The sequence below is a fragment of the Apostichopus japonicus genome, chromosome 11 (assembly GCF_037975245.1).
Source record: "Apostichopus japonicus isolate 1M-3 chromosome 11, ASM3797524v1, whole genome shotgun sequence".
Classification (NCBI taxonomy): domain Eukaryota; kingdom Metazoa; phylum Echinodermata; class Holothuroidea; order Aspidochirotida; family Stichopodidae; genus Apostichopus; species Apostichopus japonicus.
Window position 1 is genome coordinate 12695979 of NC_092571.1, and position 25474 is coordinate 12721452.

The following is a 25474-nucleotide window of genomic DNA, read 5'->3' on the forward strand; positions in this document are numbered from 1 at the left end:
ATCCCGTATTTATGTAGCCCCTAAGTTACATTATTGTTGTCTGAAGTTCCAAAGAGGTGGGGACTTGTTGATAGTTAAAAACTTTTCATTGTGAACTTTTAAACTTTAAGTATTAGTAGTAAGTCGAGTCCTGTCTTTCCGACATGCTTAGTGATTCCCGTTAAATTTAATTGAATTTAGGTAAAAATTCATGCAAACTAGGTAGGCATCGGCCGATCCTAATTCTAAGCCTACATCGAAAGTTACGCCGTATACACCTCGCAAGAAAACCACGATAACCTTGAATGAAAAAAAAAACAATATTTTGCACTTGAAGATCTGTCTTCCCCCAAAATGCAATGATAAGGTCTAGACCCAGTACTTCTTGATACATTGAGTTTCCAATTACTAGTCAAAAACATTTTCTGGAGAAAAAAAACGTACGATATTTTTCACAAAATTGATGATTAGATAAGTGCTTCCTCACAATCAACGAGCCGCCCCGAAATTCGCTCCCCTTACGTAAAACTTCTATATATATTACACGTGGAAAAACACGAGTTTTTACACACATGATTCCCATTGACATTGGTCACGGAACATAAGTAGGTCATCGACATTCGAACTTGGCAACTTGCCCAAGTTCATCGCACCATGGGAACGACCCAACAGATTGAACATTATGTTACATTTTCCCGCCATCTGGACGCCGATTATAAATTTTGGTGTAATATGCAAATTATGAATGGTACTGCCCTTGGTTAAAACTTAAACTATTGCGACACTTACAAATTTTGGGAAACTGTTGTATAGAAGAAACTTTTGTATCAAATGTGAAGTACTGTATGGTAGGCCTACTATAATTTATAAAAGACGGTTTTCCTCAGGTGATAAGGAAAAGGGATGTTTCGGTGAACTCGATCTCTTTGTATAGTACTTGGATACTTAAAATGACCATGCTGTAAATGCAGTTTCTATTTCTCTTTAAGTAAGCTCTACTTAGCATTGTTATCCGTTGTGGATCTTTATTGGAATAAATACGAAATGTATTTTTTGACGCCAGTATTTTAACGGTAGGCCTAAGCATTTCTTAAATTGTTGACTGAGCTTCAAAATCCATTTTCAAAAAGTCTGTTTTCATGAAGGTTTTGTAAAATCGACATATAGCTAGGGTCGGAAAATATTAACGAAAGTTGTTCTATTATACAAATAAAATACATGTTTCTCGTACTGAGATCTGAAGGGAAAAAACGGGCGGCTATCGTTCTTCTTTTCATGCGCTTATACTAGTTTGGAATATGTGGCAACCTTTACGTGATTTCAGAAATGGCTCCTGTTCTTGGAAAAATGACTCCCAGTCATTATTCATTTTCTTATATTAATGTTCTTATTATTATTGTATATTATTATATTTTTCATTTCACTATTGGTTATGATACTTCAGGTCCTCGGGAGAAGTTAGCTTTACGCTAACCGAGTTAAATAAATATACGGAGATTTGATCACGGGTGTCAATTTGTATCTACGGATCCCCTTAAAATAACATTCAATGCTAACAGCATCCTCCTATTCTTATGAGGCGAATAGCACATAATATCAATAGGATGGTCGGTGGGAGGTACCTTAGATTATGAAATTGTGTTGCGGGCGCTGAGCGAGTGTATGGAGGGCCCGAATGCCCGACATTTTTTATTTATTCGCATTTTTATCCAGGGTTGCTTATTCAGCAAAAGCTGGTTTCCAATAAGGCCCTGCTATTTACATTCAACTTTATACATAAGAAGTAAAACATAGCAATACAAAAACAATTAAATGTACAGATACAAAACAATTAAAGCTGTAAAGTGGAGACAACTACAAAAAAAAAATGGAAATAAAAGAATTATCAAAAATTGGGCTTGCAAATAAAATCTGGAAAGTTTTGGAAACCAACACTATGCTAGTTATTTCAACATGCGCGTTGAAACTTTCGATACCCAAGAGCTGATATAATGTAATAGCTGAACAAAGCCCAGGAAGCAATATAAAAAAAAAATATTGTAAAAAACAGCAAATAAGATTCATAATGCAAAAGTTATCATTGTAATCACTCTTTGGTGAAAGGATTGGTGTGCCTACGACATGAAATTGAAACACAGTAGAAGACTTTCAGTTTATCTCAAATAGTTTTCCATCCAGTTCACATGCATCATGGACTCGCAATAACATAAAGAATATAAGTTTGCCCTTCAGCTATGTATTTGCCAGGCATAAAGCTGACACATCAACCTTTTGTTTAACTGCCTTTATATAAGCAGATACAAGAAAACGGACTGAGAAAGATTGTATTTTAACAGAGTCGGTGTTGTTTCACAAGGGCGTAGGAACCGGGGGGCTGGGGGCGCCAGCCCCCCCGCACCCCCCCTGTGAAAGATATGGAGGGGCGGAAGTATCATTCCCCCCCCCCCCGCTTCGCTTTTCTGTCATCCTAAATCTGTGTTATTATTTATATATTACATAGAAACATAGTTACAAGATAGTTGAGGTCTTGACATGTACAGAGATGAGTTTTAAATGCAAGTCTTCCACTCAACACAGTACATGTTAAGAAGTCAATATCATTTCAGCTATACACTCTATACTGTCTTAATTGCTCATTGAAGTGCATATAATCCCTTATGTCCTGTGAAACTGGTTTGATTAAATTAGTTCGCATAAGCGATCTTGTGGTCATTCTTATCCTGCTCATCTTACAAAACCTGCTCAACCATGTGTGGTATAGCCAGATAAGCAGCCACTTGGCAACAATTCAAGTGGAAAATTTTGCACCTTCGGTGTAAGGGGACTGTTTCCCTAATGTCCTAAAAATTGTCTTTTTCATAAATTTAGTAGTTGCAAAGTATTTGCTTTTTCAGATTTATGATCAAATTCATATTTGTATACTTCCCCGTTACCGACTTTGGAAGGACAATTTATTCGAGCCGAGCAGATGACTTGAAGTCATTGTGAGCTTTAAGGCACTCGAACAAATGTTAATATTAGCTATTGGAACATCACTTAAGTTTTCATTTTTTCTTGGAAAATGATGTATTGGAATATACCAATATTTCATCGGGGTGTTGTTTATTTGTGTACAATCAAAAAAACATCATTGTTTTGTCGTTCTCAAATTATTTTGAGAACGACATTTCACATCCCTCAGCTGTCTTAACCAAGTGAATTGATACTATTTATATTAGTATTATTTATCCCTGACCTCTGCCAACCTATTGCCATTGTTAAACTCGATGCCAACCTATTATCGAATGGTATAACCCAAAATAAAACGACCGTCGACGAATGGGAAATGATTCATTCGGCCTAATGTCATCCTTTTAATGTTAAAATTCTACCTTTGTACAAAGCAATTCTGTCACATTGCAACTGATTTCTGAGTCGTACTGTTAAATGGTCTTATGTGTTCATCAACCTAGATCCAAGTGTTAGCTTTTTTAAAACCCATCATACAGGACTAAAAGTTAATAGATGCAAAGAGCTTTAAAGGAATTATTTCATTTTAATAACTCCCAGAGGAAGCAACTTTTGTTCGACTAATGTGCTCAGCACGGCATTTCCAGTCGCACTCTCTTATCTATGTACAGTATGGTAGTTTTGTTTGCTAACTGTAAACCTTTGTTTACTCACACGTTTTGGATTTGAGAGAAGCAGCGTGAGGCATGAGACTGCTATCACAGGGAATATTCTCACAATATGCAATAGTGGCACGGAAAGGGCCTTTTTGAAAAGTGACATTTCATAACAGACATTTTAAATGGGTTGACTTCGCATTTTTAACTTTTCATCTCTAAATGGAGAGAAATACTTCCGAAAAACGATGACGGGTAAATTGAATCTAAATTCGAAGTACTAAGTTTAAACGACTTAGTTCACTGCGCTTATTTATACATATTCCTCGACCTGCGTATGATAAAACTGTGTGGTTACTGCATGTTATGACCTTATAGTAGAACCTAATTCATAGCCTAACTTATGCCTCAGAATAAACCAAATATCATGTCTAAAAATTTTCATTTTGCCAAAGATCAGCCCACCCATACCTCCCTTTGCCCCCCCCCTCCCATACATGGGACTTGACTTCAACAACCTCAGGGCCTATGCTTGTATGACTAAAAAGCCCTTCTTTTTAAAATTCTGAATCTGTCTTTGTGAGTAAGTGGTAAAAAACAAAAGGAGATTAAAGTGGTTGGCATGTGATGTAGGAAAAAACACACTATCTGTTTAGGAAAGAAATATGATGGGATATAATTGATGGGGGTAATCCATCACCTTTGAACCCCCTCTCCCACTCCTCTGCCTTGTGAAATAAAAAATGTTACAAATTGTGCAACTGTTGGTAGGAGATTTTGTTTCTGTTACCGAAACAAATGAACAGATCAAGTTATTAATTCTAATATCTTGATCTTGGATTAATGTTTTAATTCATATTTTACTGATGTCATTTGAGGAAGGTGGATGACATTATTTGCACTGAAGGAAGGAAAGGAAAAATTCAGAACGTGAAGGATTTTAGGCATATTAGCTTTCAAAAGATCGACTCTCATTCGAAAATTCAGCGTAACATTTGATAAATGAAGACTGGCACCCTTATCAAATTACTCTGTCAGTTAAGGAGGTTTTCTTTCCCCCATCGCCGTGAAATTTTTATTTTGACTGATAAAAGAGTGGAACAATAATATTCTGAGCATTCTGGCTAAATTTTTTCAGCAATTTACAAGAACTACATTTTGGAGATATCGATAAATTAAATGGTCACAGAATTATACCAAACAGTAAACTAGAAGCAAGTAGGAGTGACATCATAGTATTACTCTGGCAGTAAAATTAAAATGTGTCAGTTTTCTTCACTTTTCACTTTATTTTTTTGGTTTCCCGAAATGGGAAAATTATGGAGTCACTCTCACCGACCTTGCAAAAATGTGAGGGACCGCTGATTGCAAAGTCTGTGATAACGTGGATCAAAAGTTGGTGATTACTATCAACGTAGTTTCGTCCAACATGGCAGCATACAGAAATGTTGTACTCAAAGCCGAAGCCAGAGTGAATTATATCAGATCACTCATCCAGAGTCTATGCATGCTAAGTTCTTCAATACCGCCCTCGTCACCTTTCGAGGAAACATTTCATTCAATTAGTTTGGATTTAATCTTGGATTTAATCGGCTTCCAAATTGACATAATATTGGGATATGAAAGTGAACAAAATCCATACCAAAAGACTTTAGTCTGCTCATATTGAGATTTTAGTCCCCATTATGAAGTAGGAAATCAGATTTAAAGTTTAATGAGAAGAGATTACAGACATTTTATAGGCTTGCTTCTATGACACTACACATGTTGACTAAATTGGGTGGAAATCACGTCATTAATTCAAACGCTGATATTTCGTAAATGGTAGGTAATAATTGAATGCCAATTTCACCATGATGGAATATGAATAATTATGTTCCTTTTATCATCAGACAAATATAAATTTTCCCTCTGGACAATTCTGACATTAATGTCACAATTGAAAATTTGTGAATGCACAATTTGTCAGAAAATGTTATTACAATGGGACTTAATTTAGCCAACTTTTTGGTCTATTATCTAGAAAGCGTTTATGTCACTAAAAATATTAACTCACCTTCCTGATATATATATTTTTAATGTATAAATGCAATAAAGTAAAATAAAGATTATCATAAGCAATTCTTTTCAATAAGGCATATATATATATATATATATACACGAAGCAATTGTTCATCCGTACATCTACCAATGTTATAATAAGCAAACCCATATTAGTTTTCAATGTTTATGACTAATGATTAGCGACGGCGGCACCGATTCGAAGCCGCTAGCTGGCAATGCGCATGATGCACGCACTGCGATAATGAAAAGTGTACCGGCAAGGCTAAATATATATATAATGCAGCTAAAATGTCAAAATAATCAAGATGAAGTTGTGTTTGGTTCATTGGTTGAATGTTCCTCATGTGACGCATGACAGAAGCGAAAATATATTAGAACGGTTGAGAGAGGAGGATCAATCTTATAGTTCCTGCTGCAGGAAATTTCTTTTTCAAATAAGTCCTTGATGGATGCACGTCCATGAAGACTATATGGTTTGCGTACCACAAGTACTCAGGCATCGATTTAGTAATACTTCCCTCCTTAGATGTGGGAGGGGTGTGGGAGTGGGGGCAGGGTTGGGGGGTTGGCAGGGAGTGGGACTGTCATCTGTAACTTATATTTTCAAGTTTTAAATTGAATAAGATTTATTACTTTGAATTATTTACAATGGATTAGAGAGAGAGAGAGAGAGAGGTGGAGAGAGAAGAGGGGGTTATTGACTAGTTGTTACATCTTTGACGGACGGGCACATTCAGTACTTGGTTGATGCTCGGTTGAGGCATCTCCTTTAAGCTTCTTATTTACATGCATGTTCTTATAGCTGCTGCAGGCCTTATTTAATTGCTTCAGCGAGGGCCAGATGGAATATGGGAACATGGGAACAAGTGTTAAAATGTAGTTAGCTGAATATTGAAATATATATGTGAGTGTACAGTATAGAGATGAAAATGTCCAACTGTCAAGAAATCATAGAATTTTTTATCAGTCTGACTGAAAAATGGGTTTTATATTTAAAGCTTTGTCTTTCAATTATAATCTATAGATAGACAATGATGCATCTGCCGTCCAGGGTTTAATTTTAATCCCCATTTCAATGAGTTTCGGGCAAATTGCCATGAGGGGGGTCCCAAAAATATTGTCAGGTACTCCCCCCCCAAATAAATGTTTTGATCCAGTGGCGTAGGAAGGTACTTTTGAGTGGGGGGGGCTGAAGACTGATGGCCGGCCTGGGGGAGGGGTCTAAGGGGAGGGGGTGTCCAACTTTCCAGGTGGCCTCAGATGCAATTTGGTGCAATATAGCACACTTCAACACCCACTCCATTTTGTAAATAATTTTGCATTTTCACCTGGCCTTAGATGCAATTTAGTGCTCCAAATGAGATTTTTTTCTCATTTGGAAATGAAAAAGGGGTTTTCTGACTTGCGAAGCGGGGGGGCGGAATGATACTTCCGCCCCCCCATATATTTCACTGGGGGGCTGGCACCCCCAGCCCCCCGGTTCCTACGCCCTTGTTTTTATGGCCTGCCTCCCCCAGATTGGCTTTGGTCCCCCATTAAAACAGAAAGGACTTTAATGAAATTGTGCAGTTCACTTTTTTTTGCCAACGATGAAAACTGAGCTGATAAGTGCAATGGTTAATTACCTTTGAAATGATTTGGAGAACCGACTTGCGTATATATAGTCAAGTTGAGCATGAACAGGACAAAGCCATTAAAGTTGTTAAATAAATATCTAGAGATAACTGGTTAAGTAAGAAAGAACGAAAAGTGACTTCAGTTTGTGTCCAGGAAAATGGCCCAGGTACATTGGCTATGATCTGGACCCTATTTCATAAAAGTTAAGAACATTCTTATCTTGGACTTAAGAAGAATAATCATTCTTAAGTCTGTAATTGTTCTTAACTTTAAGAACATTCTTATCTTCTATTTCATAAAGCAACTTAAGAAGAATTCATTCTTATCTTTGTCCTGAAATCGTTCTTAACTTTAAGAATGATCAGGATCATTCTTAAGTATGTTCTTAAGTGTCACATGTCAATTAGGCGGGAAATTTCAATCAAAACACATCGTTGCTTATTTAGGTGTTTAATGTAGATGCCAATGATGGCTATGTATATGGCTTTTGGGCTGCTTGAAAGAGAAAACCAACGAGCTCTACGAAGGGAAAGGGTATTTAGGGACAGAAACAACCCACTACATCAATGGACAGACCGACAGATGCATTCGAAGTACCGGTTCAGTAGACTTGCGTGCATCAACATCATTGATATGCTTCAAGCTGATATTTCTTTAAGCATATGGCCTACTTAATATAGAATAGGCTATAATAGTGGTGGGGGTGGTGATGGGATGGCAATCACAGCTACTATAATGGGGGGTAACTATAGAAATGTTCATTTCTGACTGGGGTGGGAGGGAGGGGGGAAGGGTCGAACTACTTGCCGCAAGGTTGGGGAGGGGGCAGAACCGTTCTTGACGGAAAGTCTAACTGTTGCCCGACTTCAGACCGTCTTCCTGGGGGAGGGGTCTAATGGGGTATCCCCTCCCCCTTTGAAAATTTTGGTTTATATATGGGGGATTATATGCAAAATGGTGCTATCATTTGCCCTAATTTGCACAGATTTTTTGCCCGTATCTTAGGTCTTCAGAATTTTTTTTTTTGTGGGGGGGGGGGCAGACACCCCCACCTTGTACGCCTATAGTCGGAACGTTTGTGGTTTTGTTGATAAATTTGTGCCCATTACCCTCCCTACACAAACTAACTCGTAGCTGTTTAGGCAACTAATTATAACTTGAACTACAAAAAAATACAGGGGCTGATCCAGATATTTTGGCAGCAGGAGGTTTAGGGTTATTTGTGATGCTGTCCTGGGGGAGGGATCTAAGAGTAGGGGTGTTCCCGGAACGGTTTGCATTGACTTTGTATATATAGAACTCATTTGAAGCTAGCGTACATGGTCGACCCACCCAATAACAAAAATTGTACACAAAACGCAGAATTGAAGCTGGCAAACAGTGTAATTCTATCTTCAAAATCATACCAAGTTTTGTACGATGGAGTATAAGAATCGCAAGATATAATTTGTTAAAGTTGACAAGTGAAACATGGTAAAACTGCATGATTTTCGGTCAATTAACTGAAACTTGCAAATACTTAGGTTATTCACAGGAATATACGAATAGTCCTAGTTGGAAAATTAAGAAATTCCGCACAACGATTTTTCAATTTAAAAAAACATTGGGGACCCCTCTAAAAAATATACAAAATTTTTTTTGTGTGCTTTACCCTCTATATAGATAGATTTCCCTACATAAAGATATCTTAACATTTTTTCCCTTTTTTATAAACTTTTTTCCCCCCTGTCGGGGCTACCCCCTCCCCCGCCGCCTCTGTCAGATTTTTTTTAAAGGAAATCTATTATTTTCTACATTTTTTATTTGGCAAGAACATTACAAATTTATATGGGATACTGGAATAGAAATTTTAGAGTGAATTGTAAAATTGTTCAATTATAATGAATATGAACTGACTTTTACAATAGCATTCACGGCAAAAGATATTAAAGGGCAATTCCTCTCTTCCCATATAAGACTCAAATAACGTAGAATGTGGCAATGTGGAATGCTTGAGTTATTACAGTTATTATACTTCTGAAGAGACTCAGATCGCACGGCTGAAGTCCATGCGATGAATGGGCAGGCAGGCAATATAGGATGATTTGTTTTCAGCACAGAAGTTTGCAGTCTCGAGGGTAATGTGAGAGCTATGCCCTTCAACTAGAAGGATGGTAGGGAAGCTGGTGATGTCCTCTCTCTTAAGGCTCGGTCAAAACAAATTGGCGATCCATTCGTAAAAAACTTCTGTGTTAATACAGCCGTTCGAGGATTGTCCTACGCACCATTCCTCTGGAGCACCCTACAGGGGGTCGTAACAGAAGCGACTGTTCGGGAAGATTAACGTAGGCTCCAAGAAAAACCCTGTAGCGTTCATACAGGCCAGGATGGTGATTTGCTTTTTGTCCGTGTTGCTCAACTGGTAGATGTTCTTTGTCTCTCTTGGGGCCAACACTTTCTCCATGCTTCCTGCCAGTGGAAACCCACTTTTGTCACAGTTGAAAATGCGACTACCATCATTTAGAATGTCCTCCCAGTTTTCCACCGCCTCGGAACTGATATACACCTTATAGTCTCTGAACCATTTTTTCTAGTCGCTCGACTGTAAACATAGCTCTTTCTTTTCCCAGAGTGTCTCCAACTCTCTCCACTACAATCAGGTTTCTCTTCAGAAAGTCCCTAAACCATTGGGCTCCTGAAAAAAAGATAACATTCTAAGTTCCATACATTTTTGTTCCTCATATATCTATGTTATTGTTAAAACTGGGGTGGCGCCATGATTTGCCCGACACAGGGGCTAAGGTCTCTGACACGGGGGGGGCTAAGATCTCCGACAGGGGAGCTAAGATCTCCGACAAAAAAATCTGTGTGCACAAAATATCATATATATATAAACAGTAAATGAATTAGCCTAGCCTAACTAACGGATGCTAACTAATAGGCCTAGTCTAGCCAAATTGTTCAAACTTTTTTGTTCAAACGGTTTGCCTCAGAAAGTTGTACTTGCAAGTAGTGTGAATGGGTTTAAGAATGCTTTGGACAAGCACTTTAAGCATTTTAATCGGGTCTGAGTGCTTGTGTGTTCAGTTTTTTTTCCTCTCCTATAGGGTCCTCGATAGGGACTTGAGTGTCCCTCCTGTTCCTTTTTTCTACTAAACTGATCGTCCAACATTGGTTACCTCGTTAGGCCTAGCCTAGTCAACTCTAACAACAGTTACTGAGTTAGCCTAGGCCTAGGGCCTGTATGTAATTACGATTCACACATCCTCTATTTTGTTCTCGTTGTGAAGTCGAGGTGGTTTGAACATTTCCACTTCAAGACTAATTTAGAGATTACGAGTGTCAACTGTCAAGTCGTGATTACGGTATTCATCTCGTCAGTGGTGCGCAGCATTACTTAGGCCCAAGCCTAATTAACATTAGGCCTAGCCTATTTGTTACCGTAAGTACAACGACCCTAAGCGTAGCCTCTAGTATTATAATCAATATGTAGCCCTAACACTGCAGTAGACATAGTCTAACAGTAACAGTACACTACAGTAGGCATTGTCTACACACAGTTACCGTATGGATGCTTCACTCGAGCAGTTTTAGTACAACTTTCTGCTCTAAAAAAACACTTTGTTGATAGTATTTGATAAGAACAAAACTACCCGTGAACAGTTTTATTTGGTATTTCATTATTTTGGATAAAAATCTGCAAAGAAGGAAAGCTTTAGTCATTTACTTACCTTTTTCTTTTTTTCTTTTGTGAGCGAGACGGTTCGTTTAAGAGAAAAAGTTTCAGACAAAGTTGGCGCTGCAGGTCAAAGGTCACATTAAGCCTCTTTCAAAGTTATTAAAGATACGAACTTTTAATAAATTCTTAAATAATCGTTCGTAACTTAAGAAGATTAATCGTTCGTAAGATAAGAACTATTTCTTATTAAAACTTCTTAAGTGACTTACGAAGAATTACTTAAGAAGATTCGTAAGTAATCTTTATGAAATAGGGCCCTGGCCATTTTCTCAGCTTGTAATAGAACTGTAAACTTTTACGATAGCTCTTTTACATTTAAGAATTTTCATTTTTACCTATTTATCTTTTCTGAAAGATAATAAATTTCATATGAAACAGGAGAATGATGAGTGGATAATTTGAACCAAAAAGGTATCTGACGTTAATACAAAGAAAAAAATCCAGTTTCTCTGTTTACCTAAGAAAGGCTTTTTGGCCAACATCTAAAATAAAATTGGAGCAATTAAAATTGCCAAAATATTATGATGAGGTGAGGAACTGGAACGCCATTTCATAAAAAATTTAAGACCAACAAATTATGATAATTGTTTTTTTTAATAATTTAAGCTATTATGCCATGTTATTACAAAGTGTTACATTATTCTATACCAGGGGAGTGTATTTTTATGCAAACATTTCATTACTACAAAGAAATCTATGATTGTACCAAGATTGCCACTGCAATCAATCAAATTCTTTCCAAGAATATAGTATTAGTAATAACTTTAATATCAAAGGTTTTTTTGGGGTTAGGACTGTGCAGCATCATGCTTGCCAATCTCGAGTTTGTTTGGAATAGTTTTAAATTTTCACAATTTGCTGTGACATTTATACTCAGTTGGATATTCTCAAAGAGAAAAAAAATATTCCACATTAATGTTCCAGGAAAACCTTGATCTCATTATCTTTGTCTTTAAGTTTATAGATGATGGTTTTTGATAGCAAAGGTTCCCTTTGGATCAGAACTGCGCAGCATCATTGCTTGCCAATCTCGAGTTTGTTCGGAATAGTTTTAAATTTTCACAATTTGCTGTGACATTTATACTCAGTTGAATATTCTCAAAGAGAAGAAAGTATTTCACATTAATGTTCCAGGAAAACCTTGATCTCATTTTCTTTTTGTCTTTAAGTTTATAGATAATGGTTGATAGCAAAGGTTCCCTTTGGGGCAGCATCTTGCTTGCCAATCTTGAGTTTGTTCAGAATAGTTTGAATTTTCAAAATTTGCTGTGACAGTTATACTCAGATGGAAATTCTCAAAGAGCAAAAAAGTATTTCACATTAATGTTCCAGGAAAACCTTGATCTCATTATCTTTGTCTTTAAGTTTATAGATGATGGTTGATTGATAGCAAAGGTTACCTTTGGGACAGAACTGTGCAGAATCATTGCTTGCCAATCTCGAGTTTGTTCGGAAAAGTTTGAATTTTCACAATTTGCCGTGACAGTCATACTCAGACGGAAATTCTCAAAGAGCAAAAAAAATGTTCCACATTACCTGTAATGTTCCAGGAAAACTTTGATCCCATTATCTTTTGTCTTTAAGTTTGTAGATAATGGTTGATTGAGTTCATTACCTCTAGCTATTTTGACTGGCTATAATATGCCCTAGTTTACTCCTGGAGGATTTGGATCATCCTAATGTCAGTGTGTAGGTTGTCATGGTGATGTCATCATGGCTAAGGTTCTTCAGAAAGCTTGCCAATTTACCTATTCTAATCTTCTGTGATAATTTATCCACGAGATTTGATACATTTGATGAAAAACCTTTGCCTATAACAGCTGCCTGATGTCACCAAATTACATTTTTTTGGGGTAGAAATATTATTCTATCCCAGCTGTGGAATAAATCATTTGAATATTATAAATGAAAACTACGAAGAATCTGCTTTGACAGTTCAGTTGCTATAACAACATGATTTACTCAATCTGCTATTGCCAGATCAAATTGCAGACTTACCAAAATATCACCAAATTTGACAAAAGTTTGGTATCTTTGTCATAAAAAATTGCTTTGAAGATGTGGTTTTTTAACAAAACATGCTCAAACTACCAGCCAACCAGAAAAATTTTCCCTGTAAAGACTAGCAGAATTTAAACACCAAATTAAAGTTTTTTAAAAAAAAGTTACTGGGAGTGTCTGCTGCCACCACATAGTCATGATTCTAGTTGGTACTATTCCTCAACAAAAAAGTACCGAAAAAATTCAGACTACTACGCAGCATTTTCTATTAGGACTGTTGCATTTTACTGAAGATGACTCAGGTCATTTTTATTCTATAATTGTACAATTAAGGATACAAGTTATAGTTATAATATGTAATTTTTGCAAGCATATCAATTTGACACAGGTTACAAGTTAATATTCCCCGCACTTGACAATTTAGACATGTAGGCCTATTATTTAAGGAATAGAGGGTAATTAGTTTCAACGAATGTTTTTTAGTTCCCTTTGGCTATGGCAGTTAATTATACTTGTACGTAGCTGGTGTGTTCATCATAGGTATACTCTTTAATGCAAGATTTCTGTTCATGAATAATTCATGAATTATTCATGAATAATCATGAATAATTCCATGTGCTACATAGTTGTCTGAAGATAGAAGTAGTGTCTTACAGTAGGTTTTAAAGGGAGTGCATCTGTTTCATTGCTTATATCTGGGAGTCCTCTTAAGCCCATTTGTACCATTATGAGACCAAATATATATATGATTGGGAATTTCTACAATAATGGTGGATTTTCATTGACCAATTAACAAGCATTTTGCCAATTTCTTACTTTTCACCAGACTGCTATAATTAGGTAGATTAATTAACGGTTCCATTAAAGTTTGACAATTTTGTTACCCAGACCCTTTCTACATTTAAAAGAAAGACAGTTTCCCAAATTTTTGTTTGTATATTAACATGTTAATACACATACTGTATATGGATGTAAAGTATAATTTAGGAAATAACAAAAATTAATGTCAATCTTTTTAATTTTTTAATTGTTTTAATTTAAAAAACAAATTGTTTTTAAATTTTTAGGTATTCATAATTTAATTTATACATGAAAATGGACTGTATAAATATTGAGTTATTATTTTATTTAAACTATTTTAAGATTCCAAAATATACAAAACGTAAAGCAAAGGCTAAAAAAATGTGTTTTTAGAAACATTGCCACATTATTTTTACTGCTTCAGTTTATAATCTTTAAATTCTCTGGAGTCTACGTTTCACTCATTCATTGCACTAAAAATGTTGAGCTGTAAACCCTTTCATATCATGGACTGGGTCATCAATAATGCAAGCCCAACTATTAGTGTGCCTATTTGCTAGAAGATTTCAAAATAAAATTCCTTGAAATTCAATTTATAATTCTCAAACATAGAAATGTTCAATTTAACTATCAAATGTCTTGATCTAGCTGTTACTGCGAAAAATAGAGAACTTAAGAATGTGCCTGTACAGCCATGATACTTTTTAGTCATATTATAAAAATTACCAGTAATTATGAAGTGAACAGACAAAATTGACAAGAAATAAATGTATGCCGGGGGACCTGAAATCAAATTTTTTGTATGTGACTTACAAAATAAAATCTGTTAGTAAATCTCTCTTGTTATTTAAAGAAACCAGCCAAATGGTGGAATAATTACGACATGTTTTGGGTTCCAGATTACTAATCTGATTATTTGTGAAGAATTTCTGGGTTTGGTCAGAGCTCAAGACTACTATATTATCAGAAAAGTTTTCACAAAATCACAAATTTTCAGCAAAAACTAACAGATTCACACTTCTTCAGCTGATCAGGGAAAAATGATAGATTTATGTTATAGGAAGGAAAATGTTTTCCAGAAGGATTAGATTAATCCATACAGTTTAACTATCATGTTTGGCTCAATGTCAACTGTTCTTATTTTGCTCTCTGTCCTTCTGAAGCAATGTAACCTAGATAAGTCACATAGTGACTGCACATGATGGTCACATAGTGACTGCACATGATGGTCACATAGTGACTGCACATGATGGTCACATAGTGACTGCACATGATGGTCGCATAGTGACTGCACATGATGGTCACATAGTGACTGCACATGATGGTCACATAGTGACTGCACGTCGATAGTCACATAGTGACTGCACATCGATAGTCACACAGTGACTGCAGTCATGCTTGTTCCACTTCATCCTTGCATTTCTTCACAGAGCTGACAGCTGCATGTGAAAATACATTAATGTTCACAATACAGTCATGTCGAAAACTTTTGCTACGTTCTAAAACAAACAAAAAATATAGGTGAAGAAAAATCAGATCACTATACAGCTTAGCAATCTTATTATGCTATGCATTAAAAAAAAAACACGTACAGTATGTGCCCTGGAGAATTCTGGAGGCCAGTAACCACAAAAAGCGATAAACACTTGCTTAATGACACATAACAGCTTTTAATGTTTATAAGGCATTAATTCCAATTCTTGTGATGAACAGCCTATAATAAACTGTTCTTGCCTTTGAAATGGTTTCAATCATGGAAATGCCCTCCAAAGCCCCCTAAGCTAATCTTAGCTGGAATACAAAAAAAAAGAAAAAAAGTTGGGCAATTTGATGTAAACCCATCAAATCCCTGCAGCTTTCTCATCGATCATGCAGTTTAAAACTGCATTTACAAATGTGAAACTTAGTCGTCTGGTTTAGTCCAGTCAATTGCATCTTAAGGCATAACATCATCGCATATGTATTACGTTAAGTTAAATTTGAATTTTTATGTTGCAACTTACAGTATGTATATATTTATATAAAAACATATATATTTATATTTATATATATATATATATATTAATGGCTGAAAATGCTTCGAGATGCATTCATGAAAAAGAGGTGAATTTTACATATAATGAAGAAATGTGCTTGAAACTGTAGCTGTAGTGGTGTAGTGTAGTAGTCATGTTAGCAGACGTTATATCTAGAATTTATTTTATTAAGTTGATTATAATCAAATCTGGAGTGTCTGGCCTAGTATTTCACAACTATTGACTCTTGCTGAGAAAAAAATACAAGACTGTGAATCTAACAGATTAAAATCAAATTCTATTGGCAGTCTTCTCAAATAATGCAGCCCGTCTTGCAGTTAAATGTACAGTGAATACCGCAGTACTTAGCAACCTAATACCATCAGCAGTAATATGTTGCTATCGGCAAAATAGGCAGGGAAATCATTTTTAAGTTTTCACTGATGATTATTTCACAAATTTCATGTGTCCTGTCTACTGACAGAAAAGAAAAAAAAGGCAATTTCTACTAGTTTGGCAGTTTAATCACAAAATTAACCCTCTGGCAGTTTGCCAACTGGTATTAAAAGCCTGACTTTGGCGCCAGGCCTGTGTGCGCTAGCTGCACTTCCAAAACCACCTGACTGTGTGGAATGATCCTTTAAGTATGTTAATTTTTTTATCAGTGATGTCGTTTTTCACTGTTTACGTAGCTTTCAACAGAATATGATATATAATATTAACTGTAAAGAGACTATACAAAACGTATGACACAAATAACACAACACTCAAGTTTTATATATGTTAACTGCTAGCACTGAGTTTAATGCTGGTCCACACCTAAACAAATGGCCGCCCTCTCTTTTCAAACCCCGACCTCAATTTCCACAATCCCTCCAGTAGTTCGCATTTTTTTTTATCCCCACCCTTCTTCGACTTTCCCCAAAACAAACGCCATCTTAAAGACTGGACACTGTCACACTCAACCATGCCCAAAAGCAGGCATGAGCTTTTTCCGCGAATTCGCGGAATATCCGTGATTTCTTTTCTCCCTTGGGGACAAAAACTATTATCCTAACACACTGTAGCATGGGCAAACTGGAGCCTATACCGCAATTTTTGCAAAATTCCGTGATTTTTTTTTACCCCAGGCTCATCCCTGCAAAAGGACAGAGATCTTTGTGTAAAAGAATCTTCTTAACGTTTAAAGAATATCCTGTTCCTTTCGGGCGATATTAATAAGTTTTAATATTTGATCGTGTGTGGACCGTTTAATTGCCATAGCTGCCACTCTACAGCGTCTGAAACCTTTTTAATTTCTCTTTGTTTATCGTAATTGTCATATTTGCTAAGTAGAAAAAATTCTTTACAGTTTTGATGCAATGGATGCCATCATTATGTCATGTTATGAGATTCAATATCGTACATTTTGGATTTGCAAAATAAAACGTTTTCATAATGAAATAAAGAATGACATAAAGCATCCGAGTATATGTGACTGGATATAGACTTGATTCAAGTCTAATCAATATTCAAACCTTCGTTTCTGATGGAACAGTTAAGTGTACGATTATCTCCCAAATGGAATAATATTTTTCAAAGTTTTGATGCAATGGTTGCCATCATTATGTCATGTTTTGATATTCAATATCTTAGACTCAGGATTTGCAAAATAAAACATTTTCATAATGAAATGAAGAATGACATAAAGCATCCGAGCATATCAGGCTGGATATGGACTTGATCCAAGTCTAATCAATATTCAAACCTTCGTTTCTGATGGAACAGTTAAATGTACGATTATCTCCCAAAATGGAATCATATTTTTCAAAGCTGTTTGGAGAATCTTGGTAAAAGGTTTGTGATTTTGACGATCAATTTTCCCACATAATTCCTCAAGATTGCTATGCAAACGTGATAAACTTATTTCCCCCTACCCCCATCCCTACCCCCTCCATAGTATGCTCATAACTTAATATTTCTCACAAGTCGCAAAACACAAATTCAAGTCTGACAAAGTAGTGCCACTAACGAGTTTGGGTCCGGGAACATTGCTTTTCATCACGATCAAGGTGACGACGTTGTTTACAATTTTTACTTTTGTCTCGTCTTGTCTCGTTAGGTTTCACTCGTTACCTGCTCAGCGAGGAGGCCGATCTCTTCAGCGTGCAGCACCGAGTCGTGAACCAGGATATGAACCAGCCTCTCTGCCACTATTTCATCGCCTCTTCCCACAATACTTATCTCCTGGGAGATCAAGTCATGTCGCATTCCAGTGTCGATGTATACGGTGCAGTATTGCTGTCTGGCTGCAGATGTGTAGAAAGTAAGTCTTCTGTCTGTGAAATATTTAGCTAAATTATAATATATTTCAAGAATTACTGCTGATGTGCAGAAAGTAAGTCTTCTTTCTGTGAAATATATAGCAATTATAATTTATTTCAAGAACTACTGCAGATGTGTAGAAAGTAAGTCTTCTGTCTGTGAAATATATAGCAATTAAAATATATTTCAAGAATTACTGCAGATGTGTAGAAAGAAAGTCTAATATATTTCAAGAATATATAGCAATTATAATATATTTCAAGAACTTCTGCAGATGTGTAGAAAGTAAGTCTTCTTTCTGTGAAATATATACTGTAGCTGTTATAATATGTATTTCAAGAACTACTGCAGATGTGTAGAAAGTAAGTCTTCTGTCTGTGAAATATATAGCTATTATAATATATTTCAAGAGCTACTGCAGATGTGTAGAAAGTAAGTCTTCTTTCTGTGAAATATATACTGTAGCTGTTATAATATGTATTTCAAGAACTACTGCAGATGTGTAGAAAGTAAGTCTTCTGTCTGTGAAATATATAGCTATTATAATATATTTCAAGAGCTACTGCAGATGTGTAGAAAGTAAGTCTTCTTTCTGTGAAATATATACTGTAGCTGTTATAATATGTATTTCAAGAACTACTGCAGATGTGTAGAAAGTAAATCTCCTATCTGTGAAATATATAACAATTATAATATATTTCAAGAACTACTGCAGATGTGTAGAAAGTAAGTCTTCTGTTTGTGAAATATATAGCAATTATAATATGTTTCAAAAATTACTGCAGATGTGTAGAAAGTAAGTTATCTGTCTGTGAAATAAACAGCAATTATAATATATTACAAGAATATAGCTATTATAATATATTTCAAGAGCTACTGCAGATGTGTAGAAAGTAAGTCTTCTTTCTGTGAAATATATACTGTAGCTGTTATAATATGTATTTCAAGAACTACTGCAGATGTGTAGAAAGTAAGTCTTCTGTCTGTGAAATATATAGCTATTATAATATATTTCAAGAATTATTACAGATGTGTAGAAAGTAAGTCTTCTTTCTGTGAAATATATACTGTAGCTGTTATAATATGTATTTCAAGAACTACTGCAGATGTGTAGAAAGTAAGTCTTCTGTTTGTGAAATATATAGCAATTATAATATATTTCAAGAATATATAGCAATTCTTATATATTTCAAGAACTACTGCAGATGTGTAGAAAGTAACTCTTCTGTCTGAAATATATAAAATATTTCAAGAATTACTGCAGATGTGTAGAAAGTAAGTCTTCTGTCTGTGAAATAAACAGCAATTATAATATATTTCAAGAATATATAGCAATTCTTATATATTTCAAGAACTACTGCAGATGTGTAGAAAGTAACTCTTCTGTCTGAAATATATAAAATATTTCAAGAATTACTGCAGATGTGTAGAAAGTAAGTCTTCCATCTGTGAAATATACAGCAATTACAATATATTTCAAGAACTACTGCAGATGTGTAGAAAGAAAGTCTTCTGTCTGTGAAAATATATTGCTATTATAATATATTTCAAGAACTACTGCAGATTTGTAGAAAATATTAAAGTCTTCTTTCTGTGAAATATATAGCAATTAAAATATATTTCAAGAATCACTGCAGATGTATAGAGAGTCAGTCTTCTTTCTGTGAAATATATAGCTATTATAATATATATCAAGAACTACTACAGATGTGTAGAAAGTAAGTCTTCTTTCTGTGAAATATATAGCAATTCTAATACATTTCCAAAATTACTATAGCTCCCATTAACTGATCTTGAAAGATAATTTAGCTCTCATGCACTTCTACAGATTTTATTCATCAAGTAACCGAGACAACACACGACATCCTATTTCTCTTTCATTCTGTAAATGAGGGAGCTATGTATAAATCCAGTATTTATACTTTTAAAAGTTTGTGAAATTTTGACCTTCAAGTTAATTACATCAAGTCAATTAGTATCAAAATTTAGCATCAAGTCAAGTTGGATCATAAAGATCTCTTTGAAGAAAAAGCAGCGTACACATCATCCTAAACTTCATATTGTCTAATTCTGCAAGCGATGACCCCTGTCAACTTGTCTGTGGGCTTTGAGGGGGCTGGGGGGGGGTGCAAAATTTATGAGAATTGTTAAATTTGTCATTGTGAATTTCTGATGCTCTTAATTAGGGTCAGCAGATATTCTCGGTTCTAAAATTGGTTCGTGGACTGCGGGGGAATTTGGCTTTTGTCAAATTGATTAGGAATTTAGCAGTTTCATGCCCTTGGGTCAGTTTTTCTTTCAGGGTAAGTTCTTCCTCTCCGAAATCCATCTTTAGACCGAAGCAAGTCATTTTCTATTTAATTTGAAAAATCGGTAGAGTGGAATGTGACGTTATAACATCACAGTCGTGCAGCGACGAAGCTCAGTTTTGCAAACTGGTGATTAATACCAGGTTTGCACGAGCATCCAGACTCTTATTTTTATAGTTTATCCATCATGGGAAATTAGAGGGCAGCAGATCAGGGTGCTCATAAAGTCGTGAAAAGAAACTCGATATATAGTGAGAGAAAGAAAAGTGATATGCTAAAAAGACCACAGTTTTCAAAAAACTTTTTAAGTAAAACATTTGATGAAACATTTTTTCAGAGTGTGGAGTATTGGCACGGTATTGATGGCAATTAAGGCAAAGCAAGGCCTTTAGGGAATTTTGATACCATCATACACACATTCCTTACTTATAAATTTATTACTGCTTTCACGTACGTTTGCAAATTCTTCTTGCATGTTTGTATTCTGCCAGCAAGTACTGAGAGAACATATTCGTATGTTATAAGACACTAAAAGACATATTAATACATCAAAGTTTGACCGTCACTCGCGGTACAAACCGTGAACACCTAAGAAGTTGAATGGTTGAATGGTTGGACGGTTGGACGGGAATGGTTGAATTCCCGTCCAAGGGAATGGTTGGACGGGGTAATGGTTGGACGGGGTAATGAGGTGATCATCAGCATTAATAAGGTGTGGATCCAGGGCGATGTGGGTTTGGTTATTTTTCACAATTTTTGGAAAATTTTCGGAAAATAATTTGGAAAATTTTCGGACAAATACGGTGTCCGAAGTGAAAACAAGGTATGACGGTTGTCTTGTCAAATATTGTCATATCTGGTCGAAGATTAAAATTTTCACCACGCCTGTGAATCCTGTTTTTATAAACATATTATAAAACCGATCCAAAAAGGGTTAACGTCTTCTGCATCGTCACACCATCTCCGGTCTCACATGAATGCTTTCGTTTTGACTTCATGCCTCTCTTCTTAATTTTGATTTCCTCTTCAGTGGATTGTTGGGACGGGAAGGATGGTGAGCCGATCGTCTACCATGGGTACACCCTGACCACCAAGATCAAATGTAGGGATGTCATCACCGTCATAAACAAGCACGCGTTCGTCTCCAGTCCGTACCCTGTGATTCTCTCCATCGAAAACCATTGCAATCTACAACAGCAGAAGAAACTAGCCAATTATTTAATCGATATTCTAGGTGGTATCCTTTACAAATATGTATATCTGGATTAAGTTAACAGCATTTTTTGGTCAGTTTTCAACTTATTGGCTCATTCATATCTTGAAAACGTAAATTCTGCTTAAAAAGTCATCTTAAGATGTAGACAGGAATGTCTGACTTCAGGACTCAATCAGAGCAGAAATTGCTTGCTCAAAAAAAACACTTCTTAATTTTTCTCGCATGATCTGTAGTACATCGCAAAGAATAAATGAAACCAGCCTCTTGTTTATACCGGCAGTGTTACATAGCCTTCTGATGACATAACTTTTGCAGAAGGACACCCTCTATCACATCCATGAAAAGTGGCCTAGTTTTTAGACTAACGTTTCAGCACGGTGGAATGCACACTCTGTAAAAGTAATATGCAAATGGACATATTTAAAAATAAAATAAAAAAACGGAGAGGTGGGAAAAAGCAAAGCCTTTAGGCAATTCCACGGTGGAAGTCTTTTAAGACGTCTGATATTTTGTTCAAGTTAATGTTCAGATAATGGTCTACCCCAAGTCTGATGAAGTATGTGAACATCTGCATTTCAATGCCAGTTACACCTCGCAGCTAGCTGTACTTAAAAGGGGCAAATATATAAAGAAAACCCTTATAATGCAGATGCTGGAATTTCAAATTAGCACTTATATGTGAATAATCCTCTGAGAATCAGCTCCGACTTTTGGAGTGCCTAGTATTAAAAAAGGTTACAACCGAGTCACGCAAAATCAGCTCGACTGGCGCAGAACTCTCAAACTCTGCACGAGTTAGAGGAAAATCTGATTAGGATTTCATGCGAGTGTCGTTAAAACGTAAATTTATGTTGCATTATAAAACAGATATGATTTCTTAACGATGATTAAATGATTTTGAATCTGAAAGTCCCATTGGAGTCCTTATTCGTACTGGTATTCCAGCCTGTACGCTAAAGGCTGGTACTCCGTCCTCAGTGAATTGTACTCCATAACTCGAGGCAGTTTTGGATATTTTGTCACATGTGGGGGTTATAGATAATTAAAGGAGATACTAGTGTAGAATTAACGATCCAACTCGTTATCAGAGCTCTGTGCTTGTACTCATGCCACGTACCATACTTGTACCCATGAACTCATAGTGTGGTACTCAAATCAGTTGGGTTCTAGTTTACAAGTTACTGCATTCTTGTTATACTTACTCCCGGAGGTTTATATTTTTTCTAATAAATGAAGGAAAGATTTCGTCGTGGCAATTATTAAGGTATTGAAATAATTATTTCAAAAAGTTTCGACATTTTTTTTAAATGTCCACTGTAATGGAACGAATACCATTTCAAATTTTTGATGCAATTTTTGCCACTTCAAATTGTTTTACCACATGTTATGATTCCTTACATCAGATTTTTAATATTAGAGAAACTGGTTATCCAAGATTGGGATTTGAAGAGACTCCCATCGCCAGAGGCTCTGAAGGGCAAAATTTTGATAAAGGTATTAAAGTCTGGTTTATTTACATTCATTACAAATATTAGTTTGGAGAAAAACTTTTAAGATTCTCTCAAACAGATTAACTTGAAAGCGGCCTGAGTCACTCAAGCAGGTAATTATTAGCACCCAAAGTCTAAATCACATCGGCATCTCATGTCTAACGTAAGAAATGCCCATTAAATGAGTTCCTTGTTGATGTATAATGTAGTAATTCACACACAGTAAGGTCTTTATGATTTATGGTATCACCTTCCAGCATATACTTGCAGAGCTATAGTCCTGGCCTTTATCTTGTGACATGCTGGAACACATGGAATGAAACCAAGGAAAGAATAATCATGTACATGGTACTTGAGTTGTGAACACAATAATCATGTACGTGGCACTAGAGTTTATATGTACGCACAATGTTTGCTGGACTAGAGTTATAAACACATGCACAATAATCATAATTGTGGAACTAGAGTTATGAACACAAAAATAATCATGCATGTGGTTCTTGAGTTATGAACACACAATAATCATGTATGTGGTACTAGAGTTATGAACACACAATAATCATGTACATGGTACTAGAGTTATGAACACACAATAATCATGTATGTGGTACTTGAGTTATGAACACACAATAATGATGTATGTGGTACTTGAGTTATGAACACACAATAATTATGTACATGGCACTAGAGTTATGAACACAATAATCATGTACATGGAACTTGAGTTATGAACACACAATCATGTACATGGTACTAGAGTTTATATGAACACACAGTGTATGTTGTACTTGAATTATGAACACACAATAATGATGTACGTGGTACTTGAATTATGAACACACAATAATGATGTATGTGGTACTTGAGTTATGAACACACAATAATTATGTACATGGCACTAGAGTTATGAACACAATAATCATGTACATGGAACTTGAGTTATGAACACACAATCATGTACATGGTACTAGAGTTTATATGAACACACAATGTATGTTGTACTTGAATTATGAACACAATAATCATGTACGTGGTACTTGAGTTATGAACACACAATAATCATGTACATGGTACTTGAGTTATGAACATACAATAATCATGTACGTGGTACCAGAGTTATGAACACACAATCATGTATGTGGTACTTGAGCTATGAACACAATCATCATTTATGTCAGGTACTCGAGTTGTGAACACAATAATCATGTACGTGGTATTCAACAAAACTTAAGAGCAGTATAAACATAGAATGTATCACGTCACTAGCTTAAATGTACAGCACATTATAAATATGCTATATATTGTGTATCTTTGACAGACACATGTTGCTATTGTTATGTGTTTTTAAAATTAAAATTATGTATACATTACCTCATTACATAGTATACATGTACAACAATGTTATTAACATACATATTTGTGTGTCTCTGACAGATACACTGAGGCCAATGCTAAGTAAAGAGCCATATTTATAGTCAGGTATGAAACAAATAGAAGCCGGAATTAAAGGGTGTGAAAACTCGCGCAAAAACAAACGTCTAATGCCGGTAATCTGACCTAGTTTCAAATGAGGTGTAACAGAAGTGTTAGACACCACCAACGATCCCAGAAAATATGCACACAGCTTGCTACCGTCGGTAATTAGACACTAGTGTACAGTCAGTACATACAGCTGCGGTCAATACTCACAGCACAGTGTATAAACGATACAGCGATGGACATCTCAGGTCCAGCTAAAGATAACAAGGTATCACGTTCCATTACTGTCTGCATTTTGTAGCGACACAAATAAAACGTCACTTGCAAGCAACAGAAAGTTAACTTTTTCAGATTGCCGCACGCGGTTTGGGGCAAGTCTTCAATGCCTTTAAGCACAATGACATAGTTAATCGTTTTTTTGATTTCTAATTCTTTTCTTATCTTCCAGACGCAAAAGTTACCTTTAGATCACGACAACGAATTAGAGGGTGGAGAAGTCAGTGAGGAGGATAGCGCAGATGAACTTGAAGAGGACTTTAAGGTCAGTTTATAAGTCAATTAATTTCTTTAAAACCTCATTAGGCATTCAATCTTGACGCATTATAAAAAAAAAAAGGAAGAAAAAGTTGAGATTCTATTGCGTAGTAAATATAAATCACAAAATCATGACAATGTTCATTTCTGACAAGAACTTTGGCCCCATTTTGGGAATATTATATTTATATATATATTTTTGGAATATAAAATTCAGAGAATTTATGTGGCCTTTGGTGACCTCAAAACATTAATCTGACGTCCATAACTCAGTACGTTAGGCAGACTAGCCTATGCTGGACAACACTACTGTATGCCTGGTGCTGCAATAACCTATGGCAT

General features: G+C 35.7%; 1 protein-coding gene across 6 annotated transcripts in view; it reads left to right on the forward strand.

Moving 5' to 3' along the window:
- The window catches only part of LOC139976251 (uncharacterized), a 54997-nt gene that overhangs the window by 5641 nt on the left and 23882 nt on the right, over positions 1–25474 (forward strand). For 5 of the 6 annotated variants that reach the window (XM_071984872.1, XM_071984873.1, XM_071984874.1 and 2 more), the window contains exons 3-6: positions 17902–18105; positions 21444–21650; positions 23047–23123; positions 25047–25139. In XM_071984872.1, coding sequence (XP_071840973.1) covers positions 17902–18105; positions 21444–21650; positions 23047–23123; positions 25047–25139 — 581 coding nt within the window. Of the gene's footprint in view, positions 1–17901; positions 18106–19814; positions 19823–21443; positions 21651–23046; positions 23124–25046; positions 25140–25474 lie in introns of those variants that run through there. The other variant, XM_071984877.1, reaches the window with a different exon arrangement.